This window comes from Pelodiscus sinensis, chromosome 7 (genome assembly GCF_052426305.1).
Source record: "Pelodiscus sinensis isolate ZL-2025 chromosome 7, ASM5242630v1, whole genome shotgun sequence".
Taxonomy (NCBI): domain Eukaryota; kingdom Metazoa; phylum Chordata; order Testudines; family Trionychidae; genus Pelodiscus; species Pelodiscus sinensis.
The window spans coordinates 56,805,601-56,823,167 of record NC_143058.1 but is presented as its reverse complement, the minus strand read 5'-3'; the positions used below and the strand labels follow the sequence as shown (position 1 = coordinate 56,823,167).

At 44.8% G+C, this 17,567-nt stretch overlaps 1 protein-coding gene and 1 long non-coding RNA gene across 3 annotated transcripts in view; one reads left to right on the top strand and one right to left on the bottom strand.

The window, feature by feature from the left end:
* The window catches only part of LOC142830211 (uncharacterized), a 30,562-nt gene extending 20,460 nt beyond the window's left edge, over positions 1-10,102 (top strand). The window contains exons 2-3 of the long non-coding RNA XR_012905255.2: positions 719-912; positions 9,970-10,102. This is a non-coding gene — a long non-coding RNA (uncharacterized LOC142830211). The remainder of the gene's footprint in view (positions 1-718; positions 913-9,969) is intronic.
* ICOS (inducible T cell costimulator) lies at positions 461-17,377 on the bottom strand. Of its 2 annotated transcripts, none has more exons than XM_075933811.2 (6): positions 17,212-17,377; positions 9,534-9,575; positions 8,101-8,439; positions 6,512-6,624; positions 5,524-5,614; positions 461-1,865 (listed from the first exon to the last, which is right to left on the bottom strand). In XM_075933811.2, exons 1-5 carry the CDS (start codon positions 17,267-17,269, stop codon positions 5,525-5,527), a joined length of 642 nt encoding a protein of 213 aa, XP_075789926.1. In that variant the 5' UTR covers positions 17,270-17,377; the 3' UTR covers positions 461-1,865; position 5,524. The 2 variants fall into 2 exon arrangements, with proteins under 2 accessions (XP_075789926.1, XP_006114302.1); XM_006114240.5 differs by lacking the exon at positions 461-1,865 and adding an exon at positions 2,943-4,830.
* Between the last annotated feature and the right edge of the window lie 190 nt (positions 17,378-17,567).

Below are 17,567 nucleotides of genomic sequence, written 5' to 3'. Positions count from 1 at the left end.
TTTCCAGGGAGAGAGGTTGGGCAGATGACTTTAGCAGTGATGGACTGGCTAGCTCTGGGAGGGGTATACCGAGCCTTTCCTCTCTGCTGCCATCCATTTAACTCTAATCCATGTCACTGAGTGAGTCCCAGCTCCTCGGGGACCTCTGCATGGACAGCTCCAAGGAAACCCCCTTGTGGACACAACTGAATTTTTAAAACAAGCTGGCTAGGTAGCCTGTGGTTTTTGCCACGTTACAACTTCTCCATAGCAACATAAACAGGCACAGACTTTCCAAAGTGAACGGGGGAGGGGGGGGGTGCGGGGAAGGGGAGGAGAGGGTTTGACCTTCCCCAACCCATCCATTCACCAGAGTCCCAAATTCTGTAAAACAGCTGATCCCAGCAAGCAAGAGACACAGGGAGGAAGGGGGCTCACAGTGGTCCACAGGGCTAACAGGCAGCTGGTGCTAGGGAGGGCATACTGATAGGGTGGGGCTGCCAATGGGGGCTCCAGCACCCACGGATGTGGCTCATTTTTGTGAATACGGATGCAAATACAAATTTTTATATCTGCACAGGGCTCTACTCAAGGAGCCAGTGCCTATGGAAAGACACAGACATGCTGAAATCTCTCTAAATCTGAGCGCAAATAACAGTGTAGTGATACTCGTGCTATAGATCCCAGTCTTGAATTCCTTGGTTTTACTCAGGTTCCAGTACACTTTCCCCTACTCTAGAATACACCCTGTTGGACCTCTGAAGCTGGCCGAGGATGGCCCAGAAAAGCAAAGAGAGGCCCAGTGGATGGCGGCAGCAGCAGAGTGAATGACAATGCAGCAGCAACACAGAGTGAAGAGTGGCAAGTGAGGGCCAGTGGTGGTGGCAGCAAAGGCTTTGCTCAGTGTTTCCTCGCACCCCACCCCCATGTCAGGTGAGTGTGGCTGTGTCTCTGAACTCTGGGTCTATCAACCAAGGACAGCAGCTGTGAGTGGGGCGAGGCAGAGGGAGCAGCGTGTTCAAGGGACATTTTGTTTGTTTGGACTTCCACACCGCAAGGTAAGAAACGGAGGCAAGGACCACTGCCCAATGTTCTCTGGAGCAGTTGGATGTATTCAAATCATGGTTGTGGTGTTTTCCCAAATTAGTGCTGGCTTCCTTCCCTCTTTTCATAATTTTTTTTTCTCGCTATATGCGGACTCAGGGCTTGTGAGAGGGTCTCTCAGAGGTGCAGAAAGGGGATGTTTTAATTTTCCCAGGTCACTGCATGTGGGCTTGAGTTGGTTTCTCTGTTAGAGTAAGAAGAAGCTCTGGATATTGATCCCGGCCCTTGTGGCTGCCAACGGCCCCTGGCAGAAGGGTTACGTAACACTACCTGGTTAGTAAGGTTGAGTTGAGCCTAGTTTGCTTGTAGTTAGTTCTAAATTTCCATTTTAAGTGTTTGTTTACAACTAGAAATTATCTGGCAATTCTTTGCTAAAAGTATCCAGGGGCAACCTCTGAATGTAGAGTGTAAGTAACGGAGGGTGAGGTTCTCCATAAACAAGCAAGAACAATCTTTAGTTCTTTCATTGTGTAAAACACATGGACTTTGTTTTTTTACCAGTGCTATTGTCAATGAGGCAATTGCTGGTGAATATTTTCAACGCTTTCCCAAACCTATTACAAATTGAACAACTGAAGACAAAGTATGGAACACAAGCAATTGTGGCTGTTCAGAAGTTTGTGTACATTCTGCTGTATTCCTAATGTAACAGTAATGATATTGCCAACTACACATGGGAAATTCAGCTTGCTCCTGCTGGTATTTCAAATTAGCCATGTTGAGTCTCTCAAATGCTCTCCTCCTGGATGCTGCTTTGCTGTTTGTCCATACAGCTATCTGACCTGGAAGAGGGTTATGGAGTGAGGCTGGTCAAAAAATTTCATTCACATTTTTGGGAATATTTTGAATTTATGCCCCTCCCCATGCACACTTCCCTCTTTTCCATTTGTGTGCACCCCATAAAATGAAACAGCTTAGAAAAATTAGGCGGGCAAGAGGAAAAATGAAAAGATGTCTAGGGGATCATTCTCTCTCTTCATCCTCAATTTATTGTACTCAGTTTGTGTGTCAGCCCCCACCCTTCCCCTTTCTGCCACCCGTACCTTCCCCAGTCTTGATCTTTTTTGATCTTTAGCATCTGTAGCCCCAGGAAGTAACATCTCCCAGCAACAGCCCAAATGTTCTCTGAGCTGCTTTCAAGGTGTGCATCTGTGACTGTTATTTCTTAATACTGGCTTCCTTTCCATCCAGCTGCTGTGGTTTCAATTAACACTTTCAGTTCAAGCAGGCAGCAATACAAAACTGAATGGGGAAACAGTCCCATGTAATATTCATAACAAAGAAAGCCATGGGCACTGTGTGATTGCCCCCTTTGGGGAGGTTAGATCCTTGCCACCTCTTCTTCTGTGCCCCTACCCCACCCATGGGAGCCCTGAGCCTGACCCCAAACTACAGCTGGAGGGGCCTCAGCTAAGCTGTCCCACTCCTTGGCTCAGCATGGGCTTGGGCTGCTACCTGCTGGCCAGATCTCCAGGCCTCTGGCTAGAGCTGAGTCCCTCTGGCTTTCAGGGAGAGGGTTAAAGAGGGAGGCAGCAGGTTGCCTTCCAGGGAAAGGGCTGGAGGAAAGGAGGGATGCAAATGGTGGGGAAGGGGCTGGAGGAATGTGACATGCAGCAGGAACCTCTGGAGTGGAGGGAAAGAACTAGGAGGGACTCACCAGCTGGCCATTGGCAATGGGAGCTTCAGGGAGTGGTGAAGCCGAGCACAGATGGGCCAGGCATCCTGTAGCGACTTGTGACCCACTGCCCATGAATAAAGCAAGTATCTCCCAGTTCATTCTGCCCCCTCTCCGTGCCCGAGGGGTTTATGTCCTCAGCATGGTGGCCTGCTGGTTCCCAAGCAGTCTCAGGGTTGCGGGATGCAATAAAACTCAGGTTTATTAAGAGCAGAGTGATCTCATGCGAATCAAAGGAATAGTCTAGTCTGAAACTTCCCAGAGCGTCTCCCGAGGGGCTCGTCTCTGGAGCCACGGGTGAAAATGTGACATGTCTAGAACTGGGCATCCCCCACCCGACCACTTGGGCAGACTTGCATCATGTCTATTGTCAGACCCAAGCTCCAATCTCTGCACTGTGGGAATTGGCTGTTTCATGAGATTGCTTCACAGTGGGATAACAGGCTCTTTGGGACTCACATGGCTCTCACATTCAGGACATCTCTCAGGTGTATGGGAGCGAGGGATGGGTATCTAGCATCTTCCATCTGTAGCTCCTCAAGTGGCTTACCAAGAAGGCAGCATCCTTCTCCCCATTGTACAGAACGGGAAGTCCTGGCCAAGGTCACCCAGCCTGCCAGTCAGCACTAGCTCCCAGATCTGAGTCTCAAGGCACAGACATTCTGGTTTGTTCTTTCTAATTCAGTCATTAGAATGTGTTGCTTCTCTTCACCTCCATATACTTGTCCGAAGGTGGGTCTGCTTGGCTAGGTGTGTGTGACCCTTGCCTGCAAAATCACCATGTTTGGGGCCTGTCCTTGTGGAAAAGCCCTTTTGAGGCAGTTCAATTGAAACTGCCCTCCAGTCTATGGTTAGCTGTCCCTGACTGCAAAGCCGCCTTGCTTTGTCTGATTGATAGGAAAGGGGAGTATTTCTTGCCCATATTTCTGCTCTCAACTGCACTGTGCGCAGCCTGGAAGATTTTCAGGTTTGATTCCCAGTGGGCCATTGAAGGCACAGTATTAACAGATTCTGAAGGCGATGGAGGTTTTAAGCTGCTCTAGGAGTGTGAAGTAATCTCCCATCCTTCTGGGGAAGTGAGAGAGGTCTGATGCAAAGCCACAAAAGCAAGATAGTGCCAACTTAAGACTGAAATCTCCATCTTCCTCTGTTCCCAGTTAATGAAGGGCTCTCAGCTCTCTTCTGCTCTTTTGAACCTTACACTTGTGCTATAATACAGATAAGTAATGGGATGGGTGGGATGAGGAGGCTGTATCTTGCTTTCTCAGGTAGCGACCGATTCTGCAGTCCTTACTTAGCTAAATAAGACCAGCAGTCTCGAGCCTTTAAAATAGAAAATATACTCTTGCTCATCTAGAAAGAATTTGTCATTTCCCCAGCTGTACATGGAAAAGAAGGTTCCTGCAGTGTGGGGTGTGAAGATGTAGTGAGAATCCAAACTCCAAAAGGCTGCGCAGTAACTGAGGTTTTCAAATGCACTAGAAGATGCATTATATTCTCCCAGTCTCACCCTATTGTCTGGAGTCCTTATCCAAGGGACTCCATGTGCGTGCGTGCGTGTGTGTGTGTGTATTCACACTAAAGTATGCTAGTGCAGTGCTGTTCAAAAGTTTGAAGACCAATCTATGAACTGATATCGCCAGGCTAAACTTGCCATAACACATAAGTAATATGTGCAATAAAATGGCAGCTGGCAGCTGGCAGCTGCAGTGGGCCCTGGAGGTAGTTCATGTGTTTTCAGGGAGTGGTCTCAGAAGAACCCTTCTGCAGAAGGTGTAATATAATCGCACTGTGCATTATCGCAACAATACCCTTGGCAAAGGAACATTCTACATTTTTCAGCTACAAGATTTTGTTGTCATCATGCTTGCGGTGCATTCAATGCGTTTGGCCCTGCCCAGGTTAATACAGAATATCTAGAGAAAAACACCACTCGCAATAGCTCTAGAGCTAATGTCTCATTGTTGAGCAGATCAGTATCATGTGTGTTCAGTCTGAATCTCTTTGGCTGTGAAACTGACATTTTCAAGTTGCTGGAGGCTGAAAGTTCCGGGAAACTTGCAAGTTCATACCTGGGACAAATTTAAAAAATTGTTATAAAGAAGCCTGAATCATTCCAGCTTCTAGCTCTGCTCCACCTCTAAATTGTGGCTGGTTTCTATATAAGGGTCAAATGAGGCAGAAGCCCATGACACCCTTCCCCACCTGAGCCAACAGCCACAGTCTGGCCTTTATTATAATCAGCTGTAGCTTGATAAGCAAGTGTCCTGAGAACTGAAATCTGTCCTTTCTCCTGAGTCATTTGGGAAAGATGTGTTACCCAATTGATTTGGCTTTAAGTTTGCTATTCTGGTTGGATGATACCATACGCCCGTCTAAATTATAACAACTTACTCTCATCATAACACAGGCCTCTGAAGATGCATCTATATAGCACCCATAGCTCGAAATAAGCCATGCAATTTGAGCTGTGCCAATTGCGTAGCTTATTCTGAGTTAATTTCGAGAGAGAGCACTATTCCAAAACATCCTTTACTCCTTGTGGAGTGAGGTTTACAGGGATGTCAGAATAGTGAACCCATTCTGTTTCAAAATAACAGGCTTGTTTCACGGAATAGCTATTTTGGAATTCCAGAAATATCCCGAAATAGTACCACAGTGTAGATGTACCCTGAGAGTCAGTTGGAGGCAGGTCACGCTAACCTTCCCCACAGAGCCTATTGCTAAGTAGGTCAGAAAGATTTAGTAAAAAGATGTAGTACAACCTTACAATCCTGGTTTTCTAGCTGCATTCACTGCTGCCATGGGCATATATTCGCTGTTGAACTCATGGGAGTTGGAGTCGTATTGCTTTGTCTGCAAAGAAAATGCCCTGAATTTAGTTGATAGTCTCCAAAACCCACCCTGGGTGATGTTCTTCTCTAACGTTCACGAGTTGGAAGAGGAAAGCAGACTCTTGCCAACAAAATGCTGCTGCTTCCTTCTACGGCTGCTATGCCCTTTTGGACTTAAGAGGTTTTGCACCAGAACAGAGCTGCAGTTCCTCCACCAATTTGCTTTCCCTCCTGAAGAAAACAACCCAGTGAATTGCTTCCAAAGCCATTTTCACTGAGCTGGGCAGAGTTGCTTCCTAGGCCACCACGTCTTTAAATCAACTGAGGAAAATGAACCCTGAACTGCTGTCACTGAGGACTGGATGCCCGTGGTACACAAAAAAGTCAGTTTCTGCATTGAAACCCATCACACTTAAGCTGTGTCTACATTGGCACCCCTTTCTGGAAAAGGGATGCTAATGTAGACTTTGGAATAGGCAAATCCCCGCGGCATTTGCATTAACATGGCTGCCGCTTTTTTCTGGCTTGGGGAAAAGCCGGAGAAAAGCGCCAGTCTAGACGTTATTCTCCGGAAAATAAAGCCTTTTCTGGAGGATTTCTTATTCCTACTTTCAAGTAGGAATAAGAAATCCTCTGGAAAAGGCTTTATTTTCCAGAGAATAACGTCTAGACTGGCGCTTTTCTCCAGCTTATCTCCAAGCCAGAAAAAAGCGGCAGCCATGTTAATGCAAATACCGCGGGGGATATTTAAATCCCCCGTGGATTTGCCTATTCCAAAGTGCTACATTAGCATCCCTTTTTCCAGAAGGGATGCCAGTGTAGACACAGCCTTACTGTGTGTGTGTGTGTCTCTCACACCGAGGGCCAGACTGAGCAGGCATTGGCTTTGGACCAAGGGCTATGCAAGGGCATCACTTACCTTCTTTCTTAAGCAACAGGCCACTATGCAGCAGATACAGGAAACAATGGAAAATGCAGTGATCCCAATAAGCGTCCATGACATCACTTCTGATACCAAGCTGGGTTCTGCATCTTGGACATATTAAGAAAATGGAAGATGAATAGTAGCCATTATTGCCCACCCCTCTTTTGTATGAGCATGATCTGAAAAAAAATATGTGCTGGGAGGGGGGTGGGTTACCAGCTTTAATAGGATAGTGACCCAGCTTGCTTTTAATTTTTTTTTTTCAGGTTTTGCAACCCCGCCCCCCCATTTGAAGCAGTGGGAGCAATGGCAGAAGCTAGTGTTTTAGAGGGATGGGAATGATGTGACTGGCTGGTGTGGTGATTCAGCTCAAGGCAGAGACGCTGAGTGAGAGGCAGCAGTGGTCCGGGGGGGTTGTATGGGGAAGAAGTAAAAGAGGCTTTGGGGCGGGTATTGTTAACAGAGTGGAGGGGGCAAAGGACAATGTCTCCAAGGAGACCAGGGCTGCAGCATGGCTGGGCCTGCAAGGCCCAAACAGGACTTAAGTTCATGCTCAGTCTTGGGAGCCCATACCCAGAGGATGGGTGAGAGGGATTTGGAAGCAACACTTTGGATAGAACGGAGGGAGCCAAGATTAGACAGCCCAGGAGAGGGCCATAGTCACAGCATGAGGTGATAGAGAGATTTTTAAGGTCAGAAGGCAACATTAGGGCAGCAGGTTGGACTTGGCTGGGCGCTGGGCAAGGTGGAGGGGGCTTGGAAGGAGGGCTTTGGCAGAAGGGAAGGGTCTGGGGGCAGGCCTACTGACGGGGGCAACTGTCCCGAGTCCTAGCAATTCTAAGTGACCTGGAGCTTCCAGCTGTTGCCACTACTACTGTGGGCCCCGAGTCCTTGAAATCGCTGCCGAAGTGCCACGTGGCGTGCTCTGGGCAGCTCTAGGGGTTCGGGGGGCAGTGCAGCAGGCACTGTGTGGCACTGAAGGCTGCCCCCGCCCCTTCCACCCGAGGCCCTGCCCTTTCCAGGAGCGCAGAGCCAGCTCCCCACCACTGCCTTCCCCAAGGGCCCAGTGGGGCTGTCGGCTTCTCTGGCTGGGGGCTAACCTCCCCCAGCTAGCCCTTCAGCATGACTTGGGGCTTCAGCCACTGCGGCAGCAGCCAGGACCTTGAGCCCTTTTAAATTGCTCATCGGCGGGCCTGCTTGGTTACCTCAGCACTCCCCAAAGTCCTGGGAGGAGGAAAGAGAAGAGCTGGAAGGATGGCTTGATTATCCATCCTACCAGGGAACTGAAGGCTTGGGTGGACAGATGATAAATCTGCTCTGCTAGAACAGAGACACTTGCAAGCCAGCCAAGAGGAGAAGTCCAAGAGACAATGAACAGGAACTCAGCAGACGGATGTTAGTTCAATAAATGTGGATGGACTCTGTCCAAAGTTACATAAGGCTTTGACTGTGACTCAGTTAGGTAAATCTCAGAATGTATGTTTTTCTTCATCTATAATTAACTCCCGCCTTGCATCCAGCATCTTACATGAAGGACAATGTATTCTATCTCTAGAATAAGGAGAGAGGGGCTATGAACTTACCACGGATATAGAAATAGATTTCATTTACCCTACAGTCTATGTAAGGGGCAGGCAAAAGGATTTCCAGGCAGCAGATATAAACGCCAGTGTGCTTGCTCTCCAGATCTTTGAGAATGAAGGACATGTTGTTCCCAGAGTGCACTGGCTGACAAGAGCTGTTGTTAGTTTCAGGAACTGACGTTCCATTGTATATGTTGAGTTCACAGATTTTCTGCATCTCCTGCCCTTTCAGCAGTTTCATGCTGAATTCAGTAATATTTTTAGGGTAGTCAAAGTTGAACTTGAAGATTCCGCTGTGAAATTCAACCTTCATCTGGGTTTCAGAGACAGGAGAGTGTTCTGCAGAGAGAAATAATAATAATAAATCATGTGCGCACCATGCAAGAAACTCTCCGAGTTCCTGTATCAAAACAGGTAAATGTAACTGTAGTACTGAAATCTACAAAACTGTGGGTGTCCAGAACTGATAGTCTTTGAGCCCATAATGAGCACTCTCTTGACAGCATGAAAGAGAGAGAGAGAGAAAAAACTTTTTATATCGCTTAGGGATACCCTTAAATTCTCTTCCACCTTGTTGCTTGGCACATTTAATATTCAGATGTGGAAACAAGGGTAAAAGAGGTTTTAAAGATGCTGCTGAACAAATAGGTGCACTATGAGGATCTGAAATACCTCAGTGAAAGCTAGTATAGGTCACAGTTAGTGTTACTGCATATTTGTTGTTTGTATTATGGCCATGCCCACAGGCCCACTGATTCCAGTACTGTGTAGATAACAGTTCCTGCCCCCCCTCAGAAATTCATAATGTAAGTAGACAAGACAAACAAAGAACAGGAGAAAGAGATGATCCTTTTCTTCTTTAACAGATGTGTGAGTGGGGCACAAGATTTACCTGAGGTTGCAAAGTGGTAGAATGAATATCGATCTCCTATGACCCAGTTCAGTGTCTTATTCACAAAATCATCCTTCCTCTATGCAATAGCTATTTGGTTTGATGCCAATAATTGACATGTTTATAGCTCCCCTTATCTTTTGAAGCTTGCTGGATCAGGGGAAAGGAATGTCACCCCATGCCTACTCTAATAATCAAAAATCTACCTCCTCTCTGGCCCCAGATGTTTATGAAAATCCCTGAAGTGAAACCATCACCTAATGTGCAGCTGAAATAATGCTTGCTTGCTTATTGCTTGTTTGCTTGTCAATTAAACGACCTGAACAAGGACCTCTTGGTACCTTACAATTTGGCTTTTGTAGGAGTCAGCAGCAAACAGAACAGGGAAACCCTTTGGCCAGATGCATGAATTGCAATGTCAATTGTAAAGAAGAACCCGTTTCCATTTCAAAAGCAGCGTATCATGCTATGGAAAGACCTTGACAGCTCTCTTAATTCAATTCACTGAAATATTAAACATTGTTTTAAAAATGGCTCTTACCTCTATTTTTGCATAGTTGATGTGACGAACAGGGATTAGCTCCTGAAAAATAAAATGTAATTTGCTGTTTAAAAGAGCTAAGGGGTCATAATGTGATGTTAAGACAGCGATATTCTTTTCTAGTGTTTCTATTAGGAGCCCATGAAACAGCAGCCAAGTGCTAACAATAAAAGCAAACAGTAATATCATTATGAGACATTAAAATCAGAAGTTAAAGAGCTTGGTCCAGCATTAAGATCAGTTGCTATGTAGCATTCATTAATGCAAAATATAGATAATACTTATGTTTTATGGGTGTTCTGAGCAAGTAGAAGCTGAAAGTTAAGAAATTTTGCCAAAAGCTACAGAGCAAATTGGTGTAAGACAGGATTCAAAATCAGAAGGTATCTGATCATGTTCTCAGATGATAGTCAAGACTTTATTTGTCTCTTATCAGGGCTCCTAAGATCAGAAGGATGTCACAGCCAACTGGACACAGAAGTCTGGCTATTTACTTGTGATAGTAATTTCAGTAAAGCATTCAGATGTCACTTGGATTGACTCACTTCAAGCAACTTTATTTTGTTATGCTAGGGAAATAGACTGACCATGGTTCATTATGAATTTTAATGAGCCAACATATAATTGCTTTTATATTACAGTATCGTCTAGAGGCTTCAGCCAGACTCAGACCTTATTGTACTAGGTGCTGTACAAAGTGGTTCTAAAATACAGTCACTGCCTTAAAGAGCTTGTAACCTCAAGCGGCCTTTCATATTCATGCTCTGAATTTCTTTTAATCCTTGTTCTCCCACTTGCCTGTTAGCCGGGGCAGTGTGATGCGTCCCTTCCCCACTGTCCTCACAACATTGAGCGACATGTACATTCCAAGATACTTACTGTTGTTTGAATATTGATTAAACACCCTCTGAGGTGTTCTCATTGGCTGGTACTATAGAAACAAAACATTGTCATCACCCTTGTCTGTCTGAATCATCCTCTTCTTCTGTTATCTCGCTGCCTCTAGTCCACCGTGCACAGTCAACTGCCTTTGGCTGATGCTATGATCATTCTAATAGTCTGTACCACTCTCTGGGCTGTTGCCATATATGCTGACAGTTTGGACAGTGGTGATAGGACCGAGGGGTAAAACACCCAGTTGGAGTATAGATGTCAGCTCCAGGACACTCACCACTGACCCCAACTTGTTGTACAATAAAGTCACAAATACAGAAAGTGCCAGCACCAAGAGGAAGGAGGAACACTGAAATAATTGTTGCTGCTTTGAACGTTCCTATGTGAAATTTGATTGGGGGGGGGGAGGGAAGTTGTTGTATTATTGTTAATTAGCACTGGCAAAATCATTACTTAACATGTCTCATATTAGGGTCTGTTGTTGGACAGTTTTAAAATGAGGCACCCCAGGAACAAATCGGGAAGGAAGAAAATAGTTGAAAATGTATCATTGTAATGGGCAGGAAGCTTACAGTGTTTGCCTTGTATTTTAAATCTTAGCTCATATTTTTGGGTATTGAATTTTAGATTTGTGGTTCAGTTGCTTTGGTTAAATAGGGACAAATTCTGATGCACCTTCTAATGTTGCACAGCATCTCACTCCACAAATAGCCCCATTGATTTTGGTGTGGCTATGCAATTATGAATGCTCAAGCTGGCCACAAAGCTTTACGCAGAAGTGAATTTCATCCAAAAAGCCCACCCAGACTACAGTGTGCAGAACCTGTTGAGGAGCTGGTCCACAAAGAAGACAGCAAGCTAATTTTGTATGAGCTAATGTAGTGGTTCCTTTTGTTTAAATAGTGATCTATCTTTTGTTCTGATGAACATAGTTGTCATCCTTGCTGATGACCAGTGCATGCCTCTACTCCCAGTCACTGAGTGTACAGATCATGTGAAACTGTGGCCAACATGGAAGATGGGCCCAGAACTGTAGCCATCAACTTCCAGGAAGACTGAGACTGATGAGATCACTTCACTGAGTAAACATTTTCGTAAGTATGATGCAATAATCAGTCTTTTGGGAGTAACAAGTGACAATGTGACAAAATGGGGAATTACTGGCCAGGCAACGGTGCTGCAAAACATGGGTCTGGGAGTTATAGTGGATAATAAATCGAATGTGCCAACAATGTGATGCAGTTGCAAAGATGACTCCTGTTCAGGGGGTAGGAAGAGGAGTGCTCATGAAAAGTATTTGTTCCACTCTGTTCAGCACTGCGGAGCCCTCAGCTGGACGGTTGTGTCCAGTTTTGCCAGGCTGTAAGAAATGTGGACAAATGTGACAAAGTCCATAAGTGGGCAATAACAAGGATAAAATGTCTAGAAAACCTGAGCTATGAGGGAAGACTGAAATCTTGGGAGTGTTTAGTTTTGAGAAAAGATGACTCTGGGGAAGATACTGATCCTTTTCCTACCCTCAATAGACAAGAAATAAATTCAATCTGCAGCAAGGAAGAATTAGGTTAGATGTTAGGAAAACCCTTCTGTTTATACAGACAGGTACTGGAATAGGTTACTAGGGGAGGTTAGTGAGTCCTTCTTGTTGAGGGTCTTTAACAGGTTGGTCAAATACCTGCCTGGCTTGGTCTAGGTGTGCATGGTGCTGCCTCAGCCCAGCGGCATGAAGAAGATGACCTCCTGAGGTCCTTTCCAACCTTACCTTAGTGATCCTGTGCTTATCCTAGCATATAGAAAGCAATGCCTGTGAATGAGGTTTTAAAGATGCACAAAAGAAAAGATCACAACCAGTTTCACAAGCTTACTTCCCACCAGCTTTGCCACTAAAAGTTGTATTTTGCCTTGCCAAAATGGAGACTGCCATGAAGCGTTGCAAACATGCCTCTGAAATTTACAAGATGACTAAGACAGAGAATAGTTTTCACTCCAATTTCTAACTACCAACCAGTACTGGATGGAAATGACTTGCTCAACTGTGGGAACCTCTGAACCTTTAGGGTGTGTCTAGACCAGTGTTTCTCAACCTTTTTTTTTTTGCTCATGACCCCCTTCTGAGCCTCATTCATTGTACGCCTGGCAGTTAAGTTTGGGTGGTCCCCTCAGAAACTTACTGTGCCCCTAATGTTCTGTTTTTTCCATGTGGCCCCCTAGAAGGAAGGCGTGGCCCCCTGGGGAGCTATATGGCCCATGTTGAGAACCACTGGTCTAGACTACAGGGTTTTGTCAACAAAAGTGGACTTTTGTCGATAAAACTATACCTGCATCTACAATACCGCTGACACCTAACGTCAACCGAACTCGGCAGTTTTCTCGATGGTGGTAAGCCTCATTCTACGAGGAATAATGCTTTTTGTGGACAGAAGGCGTTATTGCATCTACACTGTCCTTTGCGTCTACACTCTCATGTCGACAAACCGGCTTGCTTTATCTACAGAACTGGATGTAGTCTAGACGCTCTTTGTCGACAGATTGACAGTATCTGTTGACACAGCCTCTGTTGAAAAAAGCCTATAGTCTAGACGTACCCTTAGAGTTCCTGCCCATAGCTAGTGGTGGTGTCTACTATCTTCACTGCAGCTTTAACATGTGTTGCAGTTTAGCAAAAATCCTATTCCCCCAGTCACTTGGAATGGGTAACATTTCTGACAGGACAGTAAAACAGTGTTAGCTTTTCACTGACGTCAAGCATGTCATCTACATCATTGTGGAGTGAGAAGGCAGATAAGAGATGTTGTGCCCCCACAGTTAAATTTCCTTTGTTCCAGGATCAGATGTTATTTGTGGAACCTCATCAATCCAGGATAACTAATTAGATGCTTTTGTGATGTCACTCTCTAAAATACAGGTAGATGAAGTGTGTGGGGGGGAGAGTATAAGCGCTGTTTTTTATACAGAGTATAAAACAGCCACGTCTGGATTAAAGCATTTGGAATGGAGCCATCTGACTTTAAGGTTGGGGGCGTTTCTTTAAATTAAAATCAGGCGACAGTAACGCAGTAGCACTGCAGGTCTCAGACTGTGGGTCAGGACCCCAAAGTGGGTCATAAGCCCAATTTCATGGGGTCACAAGGGCTGGCTAAGATTTGTTGGGGCCAAGGGCCAGAACTAAAGCCTGAGCCCCACTACCCAGAGCAAAGCCAAAGCCTGAGGGCTACTGCAATGGATGGGCTTTGGTTTTGGACCACCAGTGAAAGTAACTTAGAATTTCTTATAGCTACTGTCCTATTGCAACCCAGGTCCCTGCAAGCCCTTTAAATAGCTCCCTACTGGCTTTTGCCGCAGCTCAGCCAGCTCTTGTTGGAGCTGCGCACCAGGGCGTGCCCCCTTGCTTTCATCTCTGCTTTGGGCCCTGCCTACCACCCTGCCTCAGTTGGGGGACAGGGATCAGGCAGGCTCAAGTTCAGTACCCCCTCCTGGGGTCATGTAGTAAGGGGTTTGCAGTGCAATGAAGTCTGAGTGCCCCTTCAACAGCAATAAGAGAAGCAAGGGTTACAAATTCACACAAGCAGGTGTAACTCTGGATTGCAATGGAGGTTCTCTTCGTTTAGCCTGGTATAAGGAAAAGCAGACTCTGGCCACTTATCTGTTGACTTCCATAAGAGATTAAAATATGTTTCCACCTCTGACCTACCAAGATGCTTCCTGAGGTACACCTTCAATAGGGCCAGTGGGCACTTTGGATTTCGGCACCAGTGGTGGTTGGCTGGCCCATGACCAATAGGTGTTTTGTTTGCCAGCTGGCTACCAGCTACTACTGGTTTTCAGACTGGCCAGTGGCTGAGTCATTGCAAACGGCCCGGATCAAACCACAACTAGCTAGATCCTCGTTTTGGACCTGGGAGTTGAAGGTGGGACAGCAGGGTGGAAATAATCTTGGACTGTGGCAGACTTTTGTTTTTGTTTTGATGTTTAACTCTCAAGAACCCAGCCTTAGCTGTAACTTATTCATGAAAGTCTACAACACAATCTCAGCAGGAGGTGTTGGCTGCTGAAGGTGAGCTAGGACTACTTTTTTTTTCTTCCAGTAGCATAAAGAAAAAAGATTTTTAAATGATTGTAGCACTGACCCGTCAAGCCATTCTACGCAGTTACACTTTGACCTCCATTAAACTACTGCCATGTCTGGAGTTCAGTATGTGCATCAGCCTTTGGAGCCTGATTCTACAGACTCAAAGAGCAGTGCAATCCTACTGGGAAAATGGAGGTGGTCACAGATGTACTACTTGCCTGTCCCATGCTATAGGATACATTGTAAATATGGGATGTATATTATGGTGGTCCCTATTAAAATGTCAGTGTTTGCCATTCAGTACTTTACCCTAGTATCTGAGATGAGCTTGGTTACTCCCTATGCTGGCCATAGGAGTTCTCTGTTGCAAGCCATGAAAACAGTTGGCAAATGTTAACTTTTTTAAATGACTATGTGAAAAACATATAATAGACAACTTCCCACAGCTGGAACCTTACCACTCTCTGCTACACAGCCCTCTGCAGTAGTGTTCCCATGACCTCCAGACAGGCAGATTGCTAATAGGGAATCTCTTGGAGATTTTAAATGTGCTGGGTAAACTTGTTTGAGGTGGAAGTTTGGAAGATAACAATGTAAAGTCTTACCAAGTAAACTGAAAGCATACAAACAACTCAATGAGGAGTAACGGTAGTCCAAATTAGGGGCTTTAGTTCGAACTATCTAGCCCGTGCCGCGTGTAGCCGTGGGCAGGGAGTCCAAACTACCAGGCATTTAAAAATGGCGGCACCTGGGAACATGCAAATAAAGCCTGGGATATTTTAATCCTGGGCTTCATTTGCAAGTTTGAATGACTACATTAGCCACCCTAGTCTGAGCTAGGGTGGCTAGTGTAGACATTCCCTAAGTTTTTGTTTTCTTCATTTAGTCCCTGGTCCTTACATGTCTTATGCAGGATCAAATTCCATTTAAGTAGACTCACTGGAAGTCTGGGTAGGGACCAGAGCATGAGGCTGCACATTCTCATAAGTGATTTCTTTATAAAAAATATGCAATAAAGTTGCAAAGACTAGAATAAATTAGAATGTACATGGCAGTTTCTGATCATATATATATTCAGAGGTCATGCTGGGGCCTGCAAATTTCCAGGCATTTTTTGTTAAAATGCTGCTGTGTTTTGTTTTTCCTACTGAGATTCTGCTAAAGTGTTGGGAAGTTGTATTTTATAAGGAAACATACTCCATACATTATCAGCAGCCTTGTTGACATACTCTAAATCAAACAGCCCTTTAGTTCACCCTGTCTTATCCATTTGATCAATAATACTACTAGTAAGTAATTATTGTGTTTAAACCAATGCAGAAAAACATTTCCTGAGAGATTTCATTTTTTCCCTTTAGAGGAACTTTTGAAACCTTCCATTTTTCTCTCTCTTTGCTCTGCCTTTCTCCCTGATTCCCAACTCTGAGGGCCAAAAAAAAAAAAAAAAAAAAAATCCGCTATCAGAGAACATTTGCAGTTTTATTCTTGTATGAAATGGGCCTTCTCCAGTGTGGAGAAGGCACATTAGTTGGATGTTTCTGCCCAAATGATCACCTGAGAAGTCGTTGGTATTGATGTCTGGTTCTCATTAATATGTTTTTAAGTTAACTTCTCGTTGAGACAAGGGCAAGCTCACACACTACATGAGATATTGGGTGAAATCCTGGCTCCAGTGGAGTCAATGGGTGGTTTCAGTCTACCTGTGTGAAGGCTTAGGGTGCTGGCACTACATTAGCTAACATTGTGTAGTATGTCATCACAATCAGAAGGGCTAGAATCTCAATCTCGCTCTCTTTTTAACTTAAATAAAAGCTTAATTTCTGCATAGAGCCCTACAAGTACTGAAATTCTCCTGATACTTTAAAGCTATTTAATTTCACTGGAAATCCAGTAGCACATATTTCTAATGGCCCTCAGCATGACCTTCCATGGAACAAATTTAAATGGGGGTTAGTGGTAATACCCACCAAGTCCCAAACTTCAGAGTATTGTGACTTCTGGCAAACCACACTGAATCCTACAACAGGATGTAGGTTAATGAGATTTCTTATTTTAATCAAATATTGACAGAATGCATGCTATTCCATTGCAGACAAAGGAAGGTGGGTTTCAAATAGGTTGAAAAGAAGTGAGGTAGGATATTATACTTTACATACTACAATACTGCAGTAGGGTACTGGAGCCCATAAAATGGCTCATCAGTGTGATGGTCATATTTGGATCAATGGCACCACGCCTGGCTCCTGCTAAGTCCCTCTGTATTTCTAGCCTGCAGTGTAAATTACCTAACTCACTTATTTTCCAAGTTAAAAGAATTCCCCCTTCCCAAACATGACTCCTACTTGAAACCAACAGCTCAGTCTGAGGCTGTATTTATGCTTTTAATGGATAACGCTCCATAAGGGAAGTTGGCTACAGTGCTATAGGGGCTACAGCTAAAAAGTAACTCCAAGCAGATGAGTGAAGAATGTAAACAGCCAAAGTGTGTGCTTTTCTATGTCTCAAAGACAGAGCAAATGTTCGGTGCTGGCCCAAATTTACACCAACTTTAGCACAGGTGGGCAGGTTGAGAGTAACATCTTTCCTCTTGTCCACTATTTTTCTTAACTGTTTCTGTTCCCTTGTCCCCATCCCCAGTTACACCCTCTGATCATTCTATGGCTTAAATGCCATTTGGAAGATTATTATAAGAAGCAAAACCCAAATGCCACTTACCACAGAGAGCTTCCAACTGAAAGCAAAGGAGACCGAATGTTAAAACTCCTGACTTCATACTTGTCTAGCCCAGACAACAGCCCCAGTCTTCTGTCTTAAGGTTTCAAAGCTGAAGGAGAATTCATATTTTTGTCGTTGTTGCCTGTTTCATACGAACGGAAGTGGTTTTGTGGGCAATGAATGGAATTATATAGCAACGAAAAGGGTTTTTTTTATTTAAAATAACCCCTGGCAACATTCTAGCTATGTCAGCAGAGGTTTTGCTATTACAGGCGTCTGGGGTTGGGGGGAGGGAACTGTGTTTTTTGTTTTCTTTTCCCCTAGCTCACGTCTTTCTTTCATCTTCCCAGCACCGA

Bases quoted from the DNA above. Each gene is read 5' to 3' on its own strand.
- ICOS (XM_075933811.2), bottom strand. From the start codon at position 17,269: ATGAAGTCAGGAGTTTTAACATTCGGTCTCCTTTGCTTTCAGTTGGAA. The intron at 9,576-17,211 runs GTAAGTGGCATT...TTTATTTTTCAG, and splicing joins TCAGTTGGAAGCTCTCTGTG to GAGCTAATCCCTGTTCGTCA. The intron at 8,440-9,533 runs GTAAGAGCCATT...TTCTCTCTGCAG, and splicing joins TCAACTATGCAAAAATAGAG to AACACTCTCCTGTCTCTGAA.